The sequence below is a fragment of the Stegostoma tigrinum genome, chromosome 32 (assembly GCF_030684315.1).
Source record: "Stegostoma tigrinum isolate sSteTig4 chromosome 32, sSteTig4.hap1, whole genome shotgun sequence".
Lineage (NCBI taxonomy): Eukaryota > Metazoa > Chordata > Chondrichthyes > Orectolobiformes > Stegostomatidae > Stegostoma > Stegostoma tigrinum.
The window spans coordinates 29,103,389-29,126,841 of NC_081385.1; the positions used below are offsets into that span (position 1 = coordinate 29,103,389).

General features: G+C 41.2%; 1 protein-coding gene across 2 annotated transcripts in view; it reads right to left on the reverse strand.

Annotated features, from left to right (window-relative positions):
- Positions 1 to 23,453, reverse strand: part of LOC125467012 (endothelial cell-selective adhesion molecule-like) — a 148,887-nt gene that overhangs the window by 26,787 nt on the left and 98,647 nt on the right. For both annotated transcript variants that reach the window (XM_048562314.2, XM_048562313.2), the window contains 3 exons: positions 11,655 to 11,794; positions 8,569 to 8,779; positions 4,507 to 4,665 (listed from right to left, as the gene is read on the reverse strand). In XM_048562314.2, coding sequence (XP_048418271.2) covers positions 4,507 to 4,665; positions 8,569 to 8,779; positions 11,655 to 11,771 — 487 coding nt within the window. In that variant the 5' untranslated portion in view covers positions 11,772 to 11,794. The remainder of the gene's footprint in view (positions 1 to 4,506; positions 4,666 to 8,568; positions 8,780 to 11,654; positions 11,795 to 23,453) is intronic.

Here is a 23,453-nt window from a genome sequence, read left to right on the forward strand (position 1 = left end):
AGCACATCATCAACACCAAGGGAACTACGCCTTACCTCTGCAGTGTGACATAAACTAGCCTGAGTGCTTAATGTTGCCAGAGGTCAATAAATTTCTTTTTGCTATTTTTAGCATGTACAGTTGGGCATAAGAATAAAGCAAATTTCTTCTGCTGATTCCTTCTTCTCTTCTCCTGGAAATAGAGGAAAATGAGCTCATTGCTGACCAAAGCAGAAACATATTTTATTTCCTGACATGAATACAGTTGAATATAGACTTTCCTATCCAAAAAAAAGTCGATACAGATTTTAGTATAACTCCTGTTTTGTAACGTCATGGAATTCCAAAAGAACAAACCCAAGAAAACTCTCCAGTACAGCAGCAAAGCACAGTATAACTGCCACTATTGTACAATAAAATCTTTTAATGGAGATCTCATATCTTCCATATTTGGTAACATTGGCATCAGAAACAGCATTGCCAGGAAGGTTTAATTTTTAAAGATGGGCCAAATGAAAGAGAAAATTAGATATCCTGGAGAAAGCAATTTCTGACATATTGCACAGCTAATGAATCGAATGATAACACAGAAGTTCAACAAGTTAGCACACTTCTGTGCACAATGGAGAGTATAGCTATTGATGTTATTGCTCACCAAGCAGTAAATTAAACTGAAGGGTTCAAAACGATATTGAGAACCTTAGACGATTATTTTAACAACAAAAGCGAAAAAATTCTGGAAAACACAGGATTCATCAAAAAAGTGCAGCATCTGGTTGAATCCAAAATTATATATTTAATTATCTCAATAGGCTCGTGGAAAGAGATGACTACGGTGACCTACTGTTAGAATTTGTGAGAGACATGACTGTGGTAGACATTACAGAAGACTCTTTGTCAGAGTTGTTACATTTCACAGAATCATTACAGTGCGGAAACAGGCTATTCGACCCATCAAGTCCACACCGACCCTCCAAAGAGCATCTCAACCAGACCAGAATTTGAACTACACAATCAAGGCGGTTTTGCACTTAACATTAAAATACCTGATGAGCTACTCTCCAAGACTGGAGACATCAAATACTAGAAAATCAATATTTTCTTCATATATTATGTGTTATCATTTGGTTCATTAACTGTGCAATATGTCAGAAATTGTTTTCTCCAGGATATCTAATTTTGTCTTTTATTTGGCCCATCTCTAAAAATTAAACCTTCCTGGCAATGCTATTTCTGATGCCACTGTTACCAAATATGGAAGATATGAGATCTCCATTAAAAGATTTTATTGTACAATAGTGGCAGTTATACTGTGCTTTGCTGCTGTACTGGAGAGCTTTCTTATGCTTGTTCTTTTGGAATTCCATGACGTTACAAAACAGGAGTTATACTAAAATCTGTATCCACTTTTTTTTGGATAGGAAAGTCTATATTCAACCGTATTCATGTCAGGAAATAAAATATGTTTCTGCTTTGGACAGCAATGAGCTCATTTTCCTCTATTTTCAGCAAAAGAGAATTTGCTTTATTCTCATGCCCAACTGTAAATGCTAAAATTAGCAAATAGAAGGTGAGCGGAAGGGCAAATATTGATCACCAATTTATTCAAAAGATGGAAGATGTTAAATGATACAAGGTAAAAGAAAAGCTGGTAGAAAACTTTGCTGGATTCTTTGAACTCATGGTGGAAGCTGGACAAAAAGCAGAATTAGTTAAATTGGAATAAAGTTATTATTTTATACCGTAAATGGCATAGAATACTGTCACTCTAGTGATTTGGCTGTAATGTTTTCTACTGCTTTCAAAACTGAAGAGAATTCAGATTCCAAGTGTAAACAATATTTGCAACAGAAACTGGACTAGCCACACGGAGAGGATGTGTTGCGTTCTCAAACAATGGAAGCAGTTGTGACTGGATTTAGATTGACACATAACATAGTGAACAAATAACTACTCCAAATTCAAGTTTGCAATTAAAGGCTCAATCATTGGGAAGTGACAGGCAAAATGTTCAAGCTTCCACCTTCCAAAGAAAACTCCCAACAACAATAATGGGCGTTACATCCAGGAAGAATGAACAAGCAGGAAAAACAATTGAGAAAACAAACAAGATTCTTTCATGAATAACTCAATCACTAAGGGTGAAGGAGAATGCTCAAAGTACTCAAGAAGTTGAAGAAATAAGTTTCACTACTCCAATACAAAATGACAGGCAGAATGAGGATGAAATTCAGCTAACATATGTTAAAGACAAAGTCCATTCTGTTCCAGGGAAACCACCATGAAGAATAAGCAAACAATGTACAAAGATCCAATTTAGGATTGTCAGTCAGGCTTGCGGAGTGACATATCTGCATGTACTAGAAGGTACATGCGTTAATAAACAAGGCCCTTTGCTTTGCAACATGTATATTCAACTCAACAACTCAGGTGACTGCCATTCTCTGAAGAAGGATCTAGGCCCGATACATCAGCTATCCTGCTCCTCTGATGCTGCTTGGCTTGCTGTGTTCATCCAGCTCTATGCCTTGTTATCGCAGGCCTGCATTCCGACCTGGACTGAGAAGTTTCAACTGCAGCATTCACAACATACAAGTGCTAGGCAATGGCTAACTCCAAATTAACAGAATGTTAGAACTCCCCTTGATGCTCACTTAATAGCATTACCATTGCTGGATCTCTCATTATCAACATCTTTGGGGTGGGTTTGGAGTAGGGGGAGGTAGCTGGAAGGGGAGTTCACCATTCCCCAGGAACTGAACTGAATGTATAAACATTGTGGCTACATTAGCAGGCCAGAGCCTGAGAACGCTTAAATGCGTAGCATAATTCCTGTCCCTGCAACACCTGACTGACCACATACAAGTCAAAAGTGTGTTGGAATGATCTCCATTTGCCTGAATAGTGAGCAATCAATTATCTCATCAACACATAGCACAAAGCAACCTGCTTGACTAGTACCTTATCCATTTACTTAAGCATTCACATCTGTCACCAAGATGCACACTGGCAGCAGTGTGTACTATACACAAGACACACTGCAGTAACTCACCAATTCTCATTCTATAACTTCTTCCTACTACACAAACTCTCTACCTCGAAGGACAAAAGGCAGAGACTCATGGGAACATTGTCATCAGCAAGCTCCCCACTAAGAGACACACCATCTTGACTTGGAACTATGCAACTGCTCCTTTTCTCTCACTGCATCAAAATCTTGCGAACATCCAGTGAACATTACCGGCAAAACTAGTACTTTTATTTTAGTAAAATCAAGCTTTTGGCATATTATGATCCAACTTCTGGCAGAGCAAATACCACTACACAATAACAGCTCAGATGCAAAAAAAAAGCACATTTCCCTTAAACTGAGTAGCCCATTTCAGAAATGAGTTACATGTGGGCCCGATCAGGTAAGGGTGGCAGATTTCCTTCTTGGTGGGCATTAGTGAACCAGTTAAGTTTTGACAACAATCAGTGATAATTATAGAGATAGAGTCATAGACATATGCAGCATGGAAACAGACCCTTTGGCCCAATTCATCCATGCTGACCAGATACTTTACATTAATTTAGTCCCATTTGCCAGCATTTGGCCCATAGCCTTCTAAACCCTTTCTATTCAGACACTCTTCAGAAATGAGTCATATTATCCTGACATCACTGAGACTGGTTTGGTAAAATGTTATTAACTGAATTTAAATTCCACCAGCTACAATGGTAAAATTTGAATGCACATCACCATAGAGTTAGCCAGGAACTCCGGACTACTAGGCTAGTGACCTTTACCATTATACTACCATCTCCCTCAATGATGGTATACTTGTACCGGATGGACTACAGTTCATGAAGATGGCTCATTACCACATTCTCAAAACATAGTGGCCAAGCCATTGAGGCCAACACTCAATGAAAGAATTAAAATGAATAGCCTCCTTCTGTGCTGTTTTATGATTCAATGACATGTCATTGTTTAGGAGGTCATGTTCGAAACAAGATTTCTGTGCAAATGGAAATGCTGATTAAGAAAATAAAAGCCGAAAGAACTGCAGATGCTATAAATCAGGGACAAAAACAGAAGTTGGTGGAAAAGCTCAGCGGGTCTGGCAGCATCTGTGAAGAAAATAATCAGAGTTAATGTTTCAGGTTCTGAGGAAGGGTCACTGAACCCACAACATTAACTCTGATTTTTTTCTTCACAGATGCTGCCAGACCTGCTGAGCTTTTCCAGCAACTTCGTTGCTAGTTTAAAAGTTTACACAATAATTCACTACAATAGTGTCTCAGAACCTGAGCATTATAGCATTATCTCCCAGCACCTGAGTTACACCTACACGCTCTCAAAAAGATCAGCCCTCATAATGTGCCTTACATGATCTCATGTCACAATGTGCCCGAGAACAAATGAAGCGCGCCTTATGTTATTTTTAAGATATGAAACCTTTCATGTGGGAACCTTCCAGTTTTTGCAGACAGCTAGTTTGCCATCAAACATAAAGAAAAAACATTTCAGTTTCTCATACTCACAGTAGCCACGAGGTAAAGCAGGCTCTGGCCTGGAAGTCGTCCATTTCCACGTGTATTTGGGTGTAGGTTTACCTTCTGCTGAGTGACATCTTAGGGTCACGTTGCTGCCAACATATTGGTTTCCAGCTGTGATGGTGCATTTTGGAGTGGAAGGTGGAACTGAATAAGGTATATGAAGTGAAAACAGATGTGTATGAATTGGTTATTAGTACAATGACAGAATAGAACCGATGTAAAAGTTCTTAAAAGGATATATCTGTGTACAAGCTGAGTAATAATTTCCAAAATATTGCAATTGCTATAATGCGTGAGGATTTACAACATGTGTTATTTCATACTGACAGTTAAAGTTGCATTCTCTGATGTGCACAGAGAGTGGGTTATGACAGTAACTCGAAAATGCTGATTAGCAATTAGAATTATAACCATAAGGAACATTACACAATGCCATATTGCACAAGGAGAGGTGATGGCCTGGTGGTATTATCACTGGACTGTTAATCCAGAGACCCAGGTAATGTTCTGAGGACCTGTGTTTGAATCCTGCCATAGTGGAATCTGAATTTAATAATTAAAGGAAATATGGAATTACCATCGATTGATAACCATGAGTCGATTGTTGCAAAAAACCATCAGGTTCATTAATGTCTTTTAGGGAAAGGAACAGCCATCATTATCTGATCTGGTCTGCAGGTGACTCCAGACACACAGCAATGTGGTTGACTTTTAACTGCCCTCTGGGCAATTAGGAATGGGCTATGAGTGCTGACCTAACTAGTGATGCCCTAATTCCATGAATGAATAAAAAAAACTGCAGCTTTCTCAAGTTCAGTGTAGACCAGCACTCTCAAAACACGATCAAAACATCTTTCCATGATGGGTCCTGAATACACTGATTGAAATCTACTTTCATGACAGTAATGTAAAAATGGACACAGAACCATGGTAAAAGCAGTGATAAAGTCACTCAGAAGAATTTATTCAATGTAATAATTCTGAACGTTGTCATTTCAGACCAGAGCCCACAATGTGCAAGTGAGTGTTTGCTTATGAGTACAATGCCAGTTCACCTCACAATCATTAAGCAAATGGAAGAGCTTGTGAGAAGTGCAAATAATAAAAGTGTGACTGAAGAAGAACAATGATTAGATGTTGCACTACTAAGTTACCGATCCTCACTGCTGCAGATTGGGTTCTACCTGTCTAAGTTACTGATGGACAGGAGACTAAGAACGTAGCTCCATCTCCGCCCTAGAAACTACACCCCAGCATCATTTGGAATGACCAGAGGACAGTACAAGCAAAAGCAGACGGATGACCAAGCTTGAAACCCCAATAAAACGTACAGAGCTCAAGTCTTACCTGAGCTACAACTTGGGGTGAAGGCATGGGTAAGAAATTAACAGGAGAGAAGGAGTGACAGTAACAAAAGAAATACAACAGCTAGGATAATGTATGATTCAAATAGATTGTGGGTCTATAAGGAGAAATTGTAATGTTTTGATTTAATTGAATAAAAAAATTAATCAATTCTTGGAAATTGAGGAAAAAGAATCATTGACAACCACACAGGAGATATATATTTGCACTGAAAGAAGAAAAAGTACAAACTGACCTCAGAGACATTTTACACCAGTACGCTAATTGTACATTGATTTACCAGTCTAGAGTAACTTGTTCTGCGGTTGTATGAAAATACACTGTCCTTGAGGCTGCTTGCTCCTTGTTCCAAAGTAAAACTCTTCAAATAGTTATCTATTGTAAGATTCCATTACTTATATTTGTACACAACAGAGTATCAAATAGCACTCTCTAGTGTAGTCTCTAAGAACTCTCTTTACATTCTTATCCGAGAGTGGAGTTTTCTTCCTGATGTCAGAGTCATGCGATGTGTTACACTGTCATAAGTTACATAAATCCCATTATATCACAGAGACTTCAACCAGATTGAGAGATTGGTCAAAGCAGCATGGAAACCAACCTCATGAAGCCTAAGATTTTGGAAGGAATATTTACAATTGATATATAATAATTTAGTGTAAGACTTGAGGAGAGATGTAGAGGAATGGGATTAACATCAGAATCAAAAATAATAATGACAATGATGATGCAGTGATGATATCAGAGGCACTGATGAAGGAGGGAGAGCTGGAAAGGAGCAGAGGCTTCAATCTAGAGTGAAGGCAACTGGTTTTTTGATCAATAAATAGAAGTGTTCTTGCAGAAATTTCTATGAACTCCAACCACATCACTTTGACAGACCAAATAGAGTTATACCCCCGACATAGAACAAAAGGGTGGAGTCTCTTTGGGTGCAGGGTAATGTAAGTTTTACTGTATTTTGTTCTATCATGAAATGTGGACATCACTTGCAAAGATAGCATTTTTGAACTGAACTGCTTGCTAGGCTATTTCAAACAGCAGTCAAGAATCAACCACATTGTTATGCCGTAACCATATCCCAAAATTAATCGAAATAACAGTCAAATGTAAGCAAATGAAATCTGTTATGAAAGCTGTTCATTGTCAACTCTACAATTTTTCTACCCTCTTCTTTAAGAATGCTGACCTGTAATTTTGATGTGAGAGGGGGAGGAATGGCAAAGATCTGAGGTGGAACCCAGCCCATGGTACCAACTTTTGTTTTTGCTCTATCAGAAGTTCCAATGAGAGGAAGCCAAGACAACCTGAAGCATCTGCAGACCATCCCATGATTTCCACCCAATATGCCACTCATAACACCCAGCAGCTCCTTCCTCCACTGATAGTGGGCACCAGTTTTGTACTGGGCTTCTCGCAGGCTTAAAATGTGCTCATGGTGCTTTCTATTGATGTATCCCAGATGGCTGCTTAAATCAGACATTAGGTTTATGTAAATATCCAGCACATGTACAAAATGAGTGCCTTTTCAAAATTAGTTTGAGGTACCTATAGCAAAATTTATTCGGGCTAGAAGTGAGACAGCCTGCTATCACTGGCCTAGGATACCGGCAGCATGGCATGTGGCCTGTTGTCTTCAGGGTAGTTCAAAGAAGAGGAGAAAATATTGAATAAAAATGTGAACTTTCAGGCCTAGATGTACAAGGCAATCATAGTGCTTTTAAAATTTTAAACCCCCTAATATCAACATGGTTTGCATGAAACTGGACTGCAATTTCTAGAACTACACTCAGGAGGGAAAATTCTACTCAAGACAGCCTGAAAAAAATGGGTGATCAAGGGCTAAATTCGTTGTGGTGTGGCTGGGTTAGATGTGCCTGCAGGTAGACACAGACATCTATAAGAGACCAAGCAGTTCATCCATGCCAAACAGCCATAAATTTATGAAATACGTTACTCCAGGTCGTACATAGACTGTAGGACCTCGTCCAAAGGGCAGGATTGTGTCCACCTTGCGCTAAATGGTGATACAAATAGTCTCGTACAGGAAATGTTGAAATTAACTACAGAAGGTTGTGTGCACAACCCAGGTCATCATGGAAGCCAAATTTCCATCCATGGACTCCATTTACATGGCTTGTTGCCACGTAAAGGCTGCCAACATTATCAAAGACCCATCACACCCCAGTAATGCTCTCCTACAATCTCTTCTGTCAGACAGAAGATACAGAAGCCTGAACACACGCACCAGTAGGTTCAGGAACTGCTTTTACCAGGCTGTTATTAAACTGGACGAATGGACTCTCCAACCTCAAATAACACTGATCTTGCTAATGTTGATCCTGCCTAGCACACACCGTTTACAACGTAACCTGTACGCCTCTAAGTCTTTTTTCACCCAATGATCTGCCTGAAATGATTGTAAACAAAGCTTTTCACTGCACATAGATACACGTGACAGTAAAGAAACCAAATCATATCAAAATCAAATTGAAATTAAGCATATAAATGGCCCAGGAAACTTTGGAGACACTGACAAGAAACTTTTATTTTTCACACAGGGGTTTACTGAAGGAACCTAATCTAAGTCTTTGGCCCCACTTGCTAATTAATCACCAATGTTTGAAGTAATTCATTCTCGTGATCCCTGGTTTTAATGAGCAACTGCCGTATCATACATACCCAGTACAAACAGCTTTGTTTCTCCAGAGATAAGCTTGATGCCATCATTAGGAATTGAAATGGCTACTGTGCAAGTGTAGGAATCTGTGTCAGTCAAATTTGTGTTCTTGATGTACATGGATACATCACTGGCCGGCATTGGATATTTGAAGCCGAAACGGTCTTCATATCCAGATTTTGGAATTATGAGAGAATCGGTATACATCAATATCTTGGGAAGGAGAAAAGAAAAATTAACCTTTGACAAAGAAAGTAACCTGCGTGGCATGGAGTAGATACAACAGAGCCAAACAATAACAATAAAGTTTTTCAACACAGTGTGAAGCTGGAGGAACACAGCAGGTCAGGCAGCATCAGAGGAGCAGGAAAGTCAAAATATCAGGTTAATACACTTCATCAGGACTTCTTAATGTTGACATCAGATCAATGAAAATAGCTGAGATGATCTTAAAAGCGTTCAAATCTTTTGGTCTGGATTGGAATCCCTATTTCCAACTCAGGTCAAACCAACTTACTTACTTTCCCAGTATATTTTGAGCTCAACATTCAATACAGGATTCACCTTAATAGGGTGGCATGGTGGCTCAGTGGTTAGCACTGCTGCCTCACCACAGACCCAGGCTTGATTCCACCCTCAGGCAACTGTGTGGGGTCTGCACATTCTCCCCGTATCTGCGTGCGGTTTCCTCTGGATGCTTCAATTTTCTTCCACAGTCCAAAAATTAGCAGGTTAGGTGGATTGACCATAGGAAATGCAGCATTATAGGGATAAGGTAAGGGCTGGGGCTGCATCTGGGTGGATGCTTTTTGGAGGGTCGGCATGGACTTGATTGGCCAAACTGCCTGCTTCCAAGTGGAATGGATTGTATGCTTGCTTTGTGGAACAGCCCCATTCTGTCCACAGGAATGAACTCAACATGTCAGTTGCTTGTCACGTCAATATACTCCCTTGCTCTCATAACATTTCAGTCCTCAGCCTGCTGCATTGTTCCAACAAAGGACAACAAAAGCCCAAGGTACATCCCATTCTCTGCTTAAGCATTTTTAAGTTTCAAGCTTTGAGGTTCCATAACATCACAATCTGACACATGATGCATCTTCACCACTTTTCTCACATTCTCTTCCAACAGTGGGACCTAGGGATGCAGGTTCATAATTCCTTTAAAGTGTCACTGCATGTAGACAGGGTGATGAAGAAGGCTTTTGGCATGCTTGCTTTCATTAGTCAGAGCACTGGGTATAGGAGCTATAATGTCATGTTGCCCTGCTTTCCAAGACATTGCTGACACCACTTTTAGAATACTGCATTCAATTCCGGTTGCCCTGCTATAGAAAGGATGTTATTATAACAGAGAGGGTGCAGAAAAAATTTACAAGGGTGTTGTTGGGACTGGACGGTTTGAGGAGACGCTGGATAAGCTGGAACTTTTTTTTTCCCGGGAATTTGGAGGCTGAGGGATGGCCTTAATGAGGTTTCAATACCTTTTTCCAAGGGTAGAGGAGTCCAAAATTAGAGGGCATAAGTTCAAAGTGAGAGGGGAAAGATTTAAAACAGGGTCAACGTTTTCACACAGAGAGTGATGTGTGCACAGAATGAGCTGCCAGGGCACACGGTAGAGGTCACTACATTTGCAACATTTTAAAAACCATTTGGACAGGTAGATGAACAAGAAAGGTTTAGAGGGATATGAATCAAACACAGGCAAATCAGACTAGTTAAGTTTGGGATACCTGATTGACATGGACGAGTTGGACCAAAGGATCTGTTTCTGTACCTTACAACTCTATGATTCTACACGGCATACGGACTGTCTTGGTTGTATCTTGTTTGGATTGCTCTTTGTAGAGAGGATACATTGTCTCTCTTTCACACCTTAATTAACACCCATTTTACATCTCCTTTTCTCTTTCACTTTGATTTATGACCCCCCTAGCCCCACCTTGTCTTTCCCATGCTCATCCTCTGCCACATGGGAACACATGTCAAAACAGACTCTCCAACACCGTCAGATCTGGAAAAGATTCACGTCAGACTCGAAGCATTGACTCTGATTTTTGTCTCTGCAGTTGCTACCAGACCTGGGGAATTTCTTCAGCAGTCTCTGCTTTGGTAGCTAGTTCCAAACTCATGGTGGCGGCCGAGAGAGTAGCATGGTCACGTGTCAGTGAGATGCTGGATGATCCCCAGTCATCCCCATGATCCTTCAGAACACCAATGCAACTTGGTACCACACATGCCAAGTCGTGACTATCTACTTATCGCCATGACTCTGTGTAACAACTACGCCAACTCAGTACAAACTTGCGATCCCTCCTACCCACTGTCATTTCTCCTTGCATCTGCATGCCGACTCAACCCTCAGCAGATTTCAAGAAGCATGTTGAAATTAAATAAATGCTTCTGAATATTTATTACAGAGCTTACTACATTGAAAAAGAATCATTCACATTCGTTAAAATCCATCATATGCATTAAATCACTTCAAACAATTAACTCTTTGTGAAAAGAAATTCTATTCATAACTCCACAATAAATGCAAATAATCATTTTATAATCATTTTAACAATCAGTTCCTCTTCTGTGATAATGTTATGTTGCAGAAGGGAGTCATGTAATTATCATGCTATAATCAAAGAACCGGTGGTTATTTCAACATATAACTATTGAAACTGCTCAACAAATAAAAATAAATTTTCATAGATAGGGTTTTTTAATCAAATTTTGTAGGAGATCTAAATAATCACAAACTTGACAGTTTTAAAGACAGTATCTGCCCTTCAAGAGCATTTATCATGATCATAAAGTCATGTATTACCATGTTGCTTGAGGCCTTGCCTGGGGCAAAAATCAGGTTTCTTCGCCTGTACACTGAGTTCAAATTACCCAACTAATTTAAAATTTAAAATTAGCACCGGCGCACATCATGACCCACCACCATTTCTTCACCATCATATCAAGGAGTTCACAAAAGTAAATGTGGAGACGTCAAAGGTCTGGGTGTCATCCACCATCATTTAAGGGCCCACAGAGATTCTGAGACCCCGAGAAACTCAAAATCTCAATTTTGAAGAAGCTATGAACTTACCGTCCCATTTATCCCTTTGTTCCATGTCACAGTGGTAGGTTTTGCTCTCAGGCGAGAGGGAATCTTGCTGGTCAGGGCAACTGAATTGCCAACAGCAACAATTTGTCTTGTCGGCATCTCAAGCCATAATTCAGATGATTCTATCAGGCAACAGAAACAACGAAATATGAATAGAATGTTTTGGTTCATATGTAACTGAGACGTAGGCACTCAAAGCTAGACTGTGTTGAATAAGCCAAGGCATTACAATTAGCCTTCAGCTGAGGAGAAAATTAGGCTGCCAACATTCTAGCTCCCGATTATCAATCACTTGATATAGTTGGAAAACAATGAAATTAACACTGTTGGAAAATGCACGCAGCTGAATAGTGGGTTATGGCAGGAAAACAGCTCAGCAGTCACACACTTCAGTGGAGAAATAACTGCGCAATTACCACTATCAAACGCACACTTGAAGCATGGCTATCTGGGAAAGATTTCAGTCAGCAACTGTAACCTACAAAACCAAGCACAAAACAAAATTCTGTTCTGCAGAAAGGTTCAGTCATGTTTTAGCTTTCGCAGAGCCGTAGAATTAGAATTAGAGGTGGTGCAGTGGTTAGCACTGCTGCTTCACAACACCAGGGACCTGGGTTTGATTCTACCCTCAGGCGACTGTCTGTGTGGAGTTTGCATGTTCTACCTGTATCTGTTTCTTGTGGGTGTTCTGGTTTCCAAAGATGTGCAGGCCATGCCAATAGTGCCCAAGGATGTGCAGCCTATTCGTACGAGCCATAATGCAGGGTTTCAGAGATAGGGTAGGTCTGTGAAGAGGGTCAGTATAAACTTGATGGGCCAAATTGCCTGCTTCCAAGCTGTAGGGATTCTATGATTCTAGAAATTCTGAAGCCATACAAGAGACTTGAAGCTCTGGAACAAAAACATAAGTTGTTGGAAAAGCAACACCTGTGAAGGAAAAATCAGAGTTCATGTTTCAGGTCCGGTGATCCTCAGAACTGATGGTAGCTAGGAAAACGTGATAACACAGCCTGCCTTTACACACTATCTACTGAAAGGCCACTAACAGTGTCCATTAATAGCTATTCACCCTCCTAGCCAGATCGTTATCAAATTCTTTGTCTGTCCAACTGTTCTTCTCTTTCTTTGGCCTCTATCCCCACCTATTGTTTACTCCTGACTGTCTTCCCCCACCCCACCTTCTGCATATAAACCAACATTTCCCTAGCTACCGTCAGTTCAGAGGAATGGTCATTGGACCCGAAACACTAACTCTAATTTTTTTTTCACAGATGCTGCCAGACCAGCTGAGTTTTTAGTGTGACTTCTGTTTTTGTTCCTGGTTTACTGCATCTGCAATTCTTTTGGTGTTTATTTAGACTTGAAACTCTTTCTCTCGCTGCACAGTTGCTGCCGGACCTGCAGGGTTTCTCCAACGTTACTTGTGTTAGAATTAGAGGACATTGCCTATCCTTCATGTGTGGGGAAACGCAAAACTAATGGGTGGAAATGGCATTCTGTACTGAAGCCCTGCCAAAGCTCACCTCCAGGTACTTCATGTGAGTGTAGCAGGAGCTCTGCATTGTAAAGCCGTACTATTCCTGACTGAAACCAATGCTTGATAATGTTAGTTGGCATTAAAAGTAGAAACTGTTTGGTTTTCATGATTGTCATTATTCAAGCTTTTATCCCAATGAATATAAAAATGAGATATTTGAGATTGTTACACATAATAAATTATTAAGCCTGCAGGATCAAAGCACATCCTTACATGGAGATCAAAGGGCCAGTTTAAACAGAAATGTAGGAGGAAGAAAACAAAAGCCACAACGTTGTCTGCTTTTCAGCGGAATCAATTTCTATTACTGCCAGAATAATTCCTTAACACAACTTTTGGCAAACACCAAGCAATTAAAACAGTTAAACACAGTTAATTAGATAACCTGGACTGAGTATTTCTTCTCAGAAATGGTACAGCCCATGTATTCACGCAGTCATCTGGGACAGAAGAACAGCCCCAGTATATTACCAAACTGCATTATTTATTTTACAAACAGAAGTTGTCAGCTTTGATCTGCAGTTCCCAAGGCCACTGTCAGGCCAGTTCAATAGACTATGCAATATATAGGGCAGTTTTTGTTTGTTTGTATTTCTATTTTGTCAATGCTACTGCAGTTAGTATTGAACCAAATATCCCAATTACAACTTTGCCCATTCTGTTGTCTGTCTGACTGCACTCTTTTTTTAAATCAGAGAAGAATGATGTTCTCTCCAAGACGCTGGCCAATAGTAATCTCTCGAGTAAACAAATTACTTCGCTATTATGTTGCTGCTTCTGGGATTATGCTGCACACATGTTTCTTACATTACAACTGTGACCATATTTCACAGGTGTGTCACCATTTTAAAAAGAATTTGAAATGTCTTCATGCTGTGAAAGACACGATATTCATGCAAATCCCTTTTTCCTAATGACTATGATATTTCAACAGTAAAACTTTCACCTAATCATTTATTCCAAATTTAGCTCATCTTGTCCCCTACATGTGTAGTTCTCCACCTTGTGCTATTTTGCTGGTTCAGTGTACTGCATAGTACAGGCCATACTAATAAATAAGTTAATAGCTGCAACAATCTAACTGGGCTGTGCATTATTTAATAAGGAAACAATCTCAGAACTTGATTAGTATTAACCATAAATCTAGAGCTTAAAACTACCTTTGGTGCTTCCATCCTCCAGGGTCCTTAACCATTAATTCATCAAAATCGCTCCTGATCATACCTAATATGTACCAAGTCCCAGTTAACGATGATCTCTATCTTTGCTGATTGGTGCTTGCTTCTGTTCATCCACCATCTCAATTTGTAAATACTTATCTATGTGCCGGAGTTTCTCTGGGCCTTGTCCTTTTTCAAATGTATAATCTCATCAAGCCTTAAAATCCCATCTTCTCAAAGCTTCCTCCCTCTAAACCCAACCTCTTATACATTTCCACAGCTTTCAGGCCACTCATTGGCAACTGAACTATCATTACGAAGATCTCAATTTCTGGAACTCCTTCTCTTAAATCCCAGTGCCTTTCCAGCTCCCTTTCTCTGTTTAAGATCCCTTCTAAAGATCCATCTCTTTCACTCAACTTTCAAACACAATTTCCTTAGTTCATTCAGAATTCTTTGCTCACCACCTAGTTGAGTCCACCTTCCAAGCAGAGCCATGGACAAGTTTTTCAACCATTTCAGATATACATCAATGTAAGTTACTGATTTTTATTGTCAATTCTGTCATACACCTTCAGTGCTACTTAAAAAAAAGACACAGGATTGTATGGAAACAATATTCAGTAACGTGGTTCCTCTATTGTGAATTTGCTTACTGATGTGAAAGATCTTGTGCACCTCATTGCTCACTGTACAAAATGTTTTCTCCTCTATGTTTTTGAACAATAAAATTACAACATTGTGGCAGCCAACATATTAAAGATTTCCCCCCAAAAAGCCTGCAATAGGCCAAAATAAAGAGGAAGCTGTACTCCTCGCACAGCACAACCTGTTGGTGGGAAAGTACAATGGAGCCCTACTTTCTTCATGGGACAAAGCCAGAAGTCCCATGTCACCAGATTATAGTCCAACAGGTTTATTTGAAATCACAAGCTTTTGGAGTGCTCTGAATGCCTATGATTTCAAATAAACCTGTCGGACTACAATCTGGTGTCGTGGGACTTCTGGCCCTGTCCATCCGAGTTCAACATCGGCATCTCCACATCATTCTTTATCAGAAGAAGAGACAGTCCACTAGGCAAGAAGGCTTGGTCTTATCTAATTGACTTTCAGTGTAAAATATGCACGGTGTTCGCAATTTCACAAGGTTTTGAAACTATTGTGTGTGCTACCATCTGTATCTTCTAAGTCTGTGAAATCTTTTAAGGGCTTGTGTGTGTGCGTGATTCACATTCTGGTCATCAAGCAGAGACTTGTGGAGTAAACCAGATGTAGTTTATTGCTTAACTGCAGCTATTTGCAGGTTGTAAAGTAGGCTGCGCGTTACTACAAAGGCAGCTGGGAGGGTCTAGCCTTTGGCCTGTCTTCACAGAATCCTACCTTACTCTTACCAAGTTCTCAAGATATTATCAGAGTAGGAAACATTTATTGAACTCAATCAAGTATTCATCCTTACTGGTCCGTACACAACAGTAACCCACTCGTGCAGGAAACCGCTTCAACATTTAGCCCCTGAATGATTTATGTTTTATCCTTGGTTTGAGAGGAACATATGCTGCTACCAGGTGCTAAAAAGAAGATTCATCATGCATGTTTCCCATTTAGTTCAAAAAGGATTGCATTCTTCACAGAAGAATCACACCAGATGTGAAATCCACTCAGATTGGCAAAATCCCACTACAATTATAGGAGCTACTGTATCTCTTTAGGTTAAGAGTTTAAGAAACAACTCCCACTTGTTCAGGCAGTGTGGATCAATGCACAGTACGAATATCAGTGTCACTGAGGAGCAGAAAGTGTGTTTTTACTGTGATTGGTGCTTAGATTAGAAACGATTATATTCTTGTAGAGGAGCTAAATCCTTACCGTCTGGACATTTGAGCAGTAATTCTTTCCGATAAAAAATTCCAGGAACTCTTTTGTAATTGAGCATCCTCCTGCTCATACACTTTAATGGCGTTTTCTTCAGAACTAGTTTAAATGCGGTTGTAGCAAATCAATAATTATTACATAGGTTTCACAGATTTGCTAACTATTTTAAAAATTTATGGCTAAACTGTAAACTTTGTGCAAACACTATTGTACTTGTCTCTCTCCGAAAGGCATGTTTCTGAACTTAATAACAATAGTTTAAAAACAAGACCACGACTGAAAATGAACAGGGTGTATAATGGTATTTGATATCTGCTAATGCTAATGATGTGATTGTAACATCAGCAAAGTAGAGAAGTCTGTAATGGGCGAGGAAGATACTGTACTGGAGACCTGTATTCAATAACATATATGTGTGTAACTAAAGACTGTTGCAATACTGAAGACAGTGAGAGAATATTACTCTAGGATAAAGCCAAATCAGGAATGTCAGGGACTAATGTGCGGGACCCCTTCATTGTGTTGTGCGGCACTATCACTGTGCTAAATGGGATAGGCTTTTAACAGATCTGGCAACTCAAGACTGGGCATCCATGAGGACCCATAGGCCACCAAAACCTCATGGCCCAGCACGTTCCCATCAAGCCAGAGGATCAAACCCTGGTTTGATAGAGGGTGAAGGAGAGCATGCCAGGAGCAACACCAGGTATACCTGAAAATGAAATGTCAATCTGATGAAGCTACCGAAGAGGACTATTTGCGCATCAAACTGCACTAGTAGCAAGTGATAGTCAGAGCTAAGTGATCCCACAATCAACAGATCAGATCTAAGCTCTGCAGTCCTGCCACATCCAGTTGTGAAAACAAAGAACAAAAGAGAAGTACAGCCCAGGAACAGGCCCTTCAGCCTTCCAAGCCTGTGCTGATCATCATGCCCTAACTAATCCGAAAAAAACTTTCTGCCCTTATTTGGCCCATAGCCCTCTATTCCCTCCTTATTCATGTAACCATCTAGGTGCTTCTTAAATGTCACCAATGTGCCTGCTTCCACCACCTCCTCTGGCAGTGTATTCCATGCTCCTACCACACTCAGCGTAAAAAACATCCCTCGCCCATCTCCCATAAACTTTTGCCCTCTCACCTTGAACCTGTGCCCCATTGTATGTGAAACTTCAACCCTGGGGAAAAACTTCTGACTACCCACTCTATCTATGCCTCTCATAATTTTGTAGGCCTCTATCAGGTCTCCTCTCAGCCGCTGTCTTTCAAGTAAAAACAATCCTGGTCTTTTTAGCCTTTCTACCCAGCCAATGCCCTCCAGACTGGATAGCATCCGGGTGAACCTTCTCTACAGTCTCTCCAAAGCTTACATGTCCTTCTGTTAATATGGTGACCAAAGCTGCACACAATACTCCAAATGCGGCCTAACAAGGGTTTTAAATAACTGCAACATGGTTTGCCAGCACTTGTACTCCATGCCCCAGCCGCTGAAGGCAAACATGCCACATGCCTTCTTATTCACTTGGGCACCTGTGTTGCCACTTTTAGGGAACTGTGGACCTGCATGCCCAGATCCATCTGAATGTTAATGTTCCTAAGGGCTCTGCCATTTATAGTATAATTCGCACCCAAATTTGGACCTCCAAAATGCATCATCTCACATTTGACTGGATGCTGGTGGACAATTAAACATCTCGCTGGAGGAGATGTTTAATCCCCATCCTCAATGATGGAAGATCCCAGCACATCAGCACAAAAGGTACGGCTGAAGCATTCGCAGCAATTAAAGCACCTTATGAGGCTACCTAAAGTACATGGACTGCAACGGTTTAAAAAGGCAGCTCACTAATACTTCTCAGGGGCAACTAGGAACAAGCAAGAAATACTCATCAGCCAGCAATGTCCACAGCCCACAATTGAATATATAAAAAATAGCTGCAGCCAATTGAAACAGAGAAGACTCAAAGACAGTGTTGGAGGAGGTAATCAACAGCCTGAAAACAATAGACACTGAGCTCACAAAGTAAATGATAACAATCAGGCCATGCGATACACAATAATAGTATTTTTAGTATTAAACAAATAATAACCAGGTCCAGTTTTATTAATACAGTAGGAAATGTTTTATTATTTACCAAAAAGGAGCATATGCATATCGAGTCCTCTCTCCGGAATAGTCAAATTTAAAATCACTGAAAAAGATATAAGCAAAATAATGCTTCCTGTATTTCTTCATAAATATCTTTTGATAGGAAAAGGTTTTAATATACCAGTGACTATGCTGAAGAAAACAAGCACTATTTGAAGAGGCTGTCTAGACCAGGGAGAATCCCAACATTGTGACACTGAAATACGGACCAGGCTCAATCTGAGCACAGTTAATTTTGGACATCTGTAGGAGATCACAAACATTGGTTTGGCCAGTTATTCCCGGACTGCTCTGATGTAACCAGCTGACAAAAGTGGATGTTCTACTTCAATATTTCCTGCGTAAATGATCAACTGAACCGATGTATTGTGGCAACTCTGATTCCTAACTATCTTAAAAAATGTTCTCTAAACTCTATAGGGAATTCTGATCATTTATTGAATCAAATCTATCTTCTGGAGGTTAATATCATTGTGAGGAAGATTGGAGCTGTTAATTATGGTTTGGAAATCAGTGCTAGCCAGTAACACCCACATTCTATAAGTGAATAACAAAAATACAATTTATATTACCTTAGAAAAGATTATCCCTTAAGACCTAATCCATCCAATATTGTTCCTGCTTACAGTATTTTAGTGCTGGCTTTAAATCATTCATATGAAGTGAATTAACACTTCCAATAAGTAATACACAGCGCACAATTGTACAAATATATCAAATGTTTGCCAATTACAATTAAACATGCAAAGCTCCGCCCTCTCACAGAATATGAAGTATAATTTTATTTTCAACATCAGATACAATTGATTATTGAGGCTGCATTTCTCATGGTTACTATCAATACTTGCCATCAAGAAAAATCATTATCGTGAATCTTACATGAAAATTTAATTAAAAATATAAATTCAGCAGTACTGACATACAGATTTATAGTCATTTACTGGTGGCATTCTTTGAATGGTAAATTGCAATTATCTCTATGCACATTCTCCCTATATGTGGCTTACAGATATTAAATATCATGTGAAAAGGATTAGACTACAGCAACAGAAAAAAATTCATTTTAAAATAAATCTCCCCTTTCTTAACCAGATCTGTTTCATTGAATGCATCCTTCAACAGAATGTCATTTTAGGTTCTTAAATATGAAGCAGAAGTAGTTATTTATTGTTTTGGAATGGCTTCAGTTCCAAGAGAAGAGAAGCTATGTAGAAAATATTACGCCCCTACTCTTTCAATCGTTCTTATATAGGTTTCTATATGGCATTCACACCAAGCCTGCTTTGTTCAGACAAACACTTTGACAAAGATGTTAGTTTGTACATAATCTCCTCATGATTTCAAGAGTTCATAGTCTTAATATTCTGGGGAGTGTCAATCAACAGTAAAATTGACACTCCATTTATATCTACTTATGTTGGTACTGAGCTCCGTATTTCTAGCCAGGAATTCCAATTCTAGCTTTACAGAAATGCGTGACTCATTTAAATCAGTGCTGTTCCCCTTTACTGCAGGATAGTCAATGGAAATCAAATCATGTCCTCTTTTACAACAGTCAGTTACCGTGTTTTAAAATCTAAAAATTCAGCAGCATACCCAGTTACTCTGGCAGATGTTATGAAATGCTGAGTATGTAATGTAAGTGCGGGGATAGAGTTCAGCTGGTTCAGGGATTATAATGGTAGGGTCCCACTGGGGTAGGTGTCAGGTATTAGCTGCCAGTGTTTAGGGTCCCAGGCAAGCAGGGTACCAGGTGCAAAGGATGCTGTGGTGCCAGGTAGGTAGGGTTCCAGGTAAGTGACGGACTGCTGAGGGTAGGATGGGGGGGATGGTCACCAGAACCAGTAGGCAAAGGAGAATGTTGGGGCTGACACTGGTGGGGTGGGAAATGGAGGCCCAGTGGGAGTAGGTGTAAGACCTGATGGGCAATGAGAGTTTGGGGGCCAGTGTGTGAGCAGAATCACCTATACAATGGGGAGCTGTGGTTTGCAGTTGGTGGATGGACAGAGTGTTAGGTGACTCTGACCAGCAGATAGGGGTGTCATGCCCACTTAAGGTCAGCAGTGGGGAAAAGCGGGGTAATACACGACCCAGCAGAGTTGTAGAATTGTGTAAGGTGGGTGTTCAGGTCGTGCTGGATGGAGGGGGTGTAGTTGTCAGAGATCCCAAGGGTGGTGCAAGTTGGTCAGGTGTAGCTGAGGATAATAAAATGTGAGGCTGGATGAACACAGCAGGCCAAGCAGCATCTCAGGAGCACAAAAGCTGACGTTTCGGGCCGAGACCCTTCATCAGAGAGGGGGATGGGGTGAGGGTTCTGGAATAAATATGGAGAGAGGGGGAGGCGGACCGAAGATGGAGAGAAAAGAAGATAGGTGGAGAGGAGAGTATAGGTGGGGAGGTAGGGAGGGGATAGGTCAGTCCAGGAAAGACGGACTTGTCAAGGAGGTGGGATGAGGTTAGTAGGTAGGAGATGGAGGTGCGGCTTGGGGTGGGAGGAAGGGATGGGTGAGAGCAAGAACAGATTGGGGAGGCAGAGACAGGTTGGACTGGTTTTGGGATGCAGAGGGTGGAGCGGAAGAGCTGGGCCGGTTGTGTGGTGCAGTGGGGGGAGGGGACGAACTGGACTGGTTTTGGGATGCGGTGGGGGAAGGGGAGATTTTGAAGCTGGTGAAGTCCACATTGATACCATTGGGCTGCAGGGTTCCCAAACGGAATATGAGTTGCTGTTCCTGTAACCTTCGGGTGGCATCATTGTGGCACTGCAGGAGGCCCATGATGGACATGTCATCAGAAGAATAGGAGGGGGAGTGGAAATGGTTTGTGACTGGGAGTGCAGTTGTTTGTTGCGAACCGAGTGGAGGTGTTCTGCAAAGCAGTCCCCAAGCCTCCGCTTGGTTTCCCCAATATAGAGGAAGCCACACCGGGTACAGTGGATGCAGTATACCACATTGGCAGATGTGCAGGTGAACCTCTGCTTAATGTGGAAAGTCATCTTGGGGCCTGGGATACGGGTGAGGGAGGAGGTGTGGGGGCAAGTGTAGCATTTCCTGCTGTTGCAGGGGAAGGTGCCGGGTGTGGTGGGGTTGGAGGGCAGTGTGGAGCGAACAAGGGAGTCACGGAGAGAGTGGTCTCTCCGGAAAGCAGACAGGGGTGGGGATGGAAAAATGTCTTGGGTGGTGGGGTCGGATTGTAGATGGCGGAAGTGTCGGAGGATGATGCGTTGTATCCGGAGATTGGTGGGGTGGTGTGTGAGAACGAGGGGGATCCTCTTTGGGCGGTTCTGGCGGGGGCAGGGTGTGAGGGATGTGTTGCGGGAAACGCAGGAGACGCGGTCAAGGGCGTTATCGACCACTGTGGGGGCAAAGTTGCGGTCCTTGAAGAACTTGGACATCTGGGATGTGCGGGAGTGGAATGCCTCATCGTGGGAGCAGATGCGGTGGAGGCGGAGGAATTGGGAATAGGGGATGGAATTTTTGCAGGAGGGTGGGTGGGTAGCTGTGGGAGTCGGTGGGCTTGAAATGGACATCAGTTACAAGCTGATTGCCTGAGATGGAGACTAAGAGATCCAGGAAGGTGAGGCATGTGCTGGAGATGGCCCAGGTGAACTGAAGGTTGGGGTGGAAGGTGTTGGTGTAGTGGATGAACTGTTCGAGCTCCTCTGGGGAGCAAGAGGCGGCGCCGATACAGTCATCAATGTAACGGAGGAAGAGGTGGGGTTTGGGGCCTGTGTAGGTGCGGAAGAGGGACTGCTCCACGTAACCTACAAAGAGGCAGGCTGAGGATATGTGTGTTCAGTTGGGGGGATTCAGCTTAATAACTACCAAGGAGCTCAATTAGGATTTTAATTATCAAACCCTTCCTAGGTGACCATTAACTTAGCAGAAGCTGACCCTCTGAATTCTCTAACATTAAGAATTTTTTTTTATGGAGGGCCCAGATTTAAAGCCACATATATCTAGGGAGGTACAGTGAAAAGTATTCTGTGGCTGCAATCCAGCATAATTTTGAGTACAAAAAGAATAAAAAGCAAGTACTTAAATAGAGTTCATCTTTATTAGCTGGGGTCCCAAACATGCTTCCAAGCAGAAGTGCCATCAGATTCTTCATTTTCCCTGGCTATCCCCACATGGTCTGTAATGTCTAGGATTGTGCAGGGTCCACACTGTCCCATTGACTCTCTGGCCATTGAAATATCCAGGTCTTTTTTAATTAGGTTATGAACTCGACTTTCATGGGCGCAAGGTGATCCCAATGGAGACGAATTTCATGCGGTAAATAGGGCCGAGAAGTATAATAAAGTATTATAAAGTAAGTTTTACCACTTAATCTTAATTGGCACAGATCTAAAAGACCTAATGAATGATTCTTTCATGGGTCAGGCAGATGCAAAGGTGACATCCCTTTTCCAACCTCAGGCCCTATGAAACTTCGAAGGACAGATCAGCAAAGAAAACAATTCCACAATTACAAGAATTGGGAGAAGGAGTAGACCATTTGGTCTGACAAGACTGCTCTTTGATTCGATCACGGATGACTGTGGCCTTCATTTACTTGTCAACTCTTGTATCTTTTAGATCCCTTGCCAATTAAGAATCTTTCCAATTAAGCCTTAAAAATATTCAATGACCTTAGTACCACAGCTCTCTGGGGAATAAAACTCAATGCACAAAAGGCCCAAGGAGAAGAAAAAAGTCTCATCTTAGACGAGAGACCCCTAAATTTAAATGACGTCCCCCAATTGTAGCCTCTCCCACAACTAGAAAAATCCTTTCAGCCTCCACTCTGTCAATTCCTCCCTGTTTCATTAAAACCACACATCACCTAAACTCCAAAGGATATGGGTGTAAACTGTCCAAACTTTCCTCTTAAGGTAACCACTTCCTCCCAGGCAGCAGTCATACACTGCTTCTACTATAGTCATATCTCTTCTTGGTAAGGAGACCAAACTTTAGATGTTGTCTCATCAAAACTCTGCCCAGTCAGTGTAAAACTACACTACTTGCTTAGTCCGATCCATATATCATAAACAGCCATGTTCTGTTTGCCTTCCTAATCATTTGCTG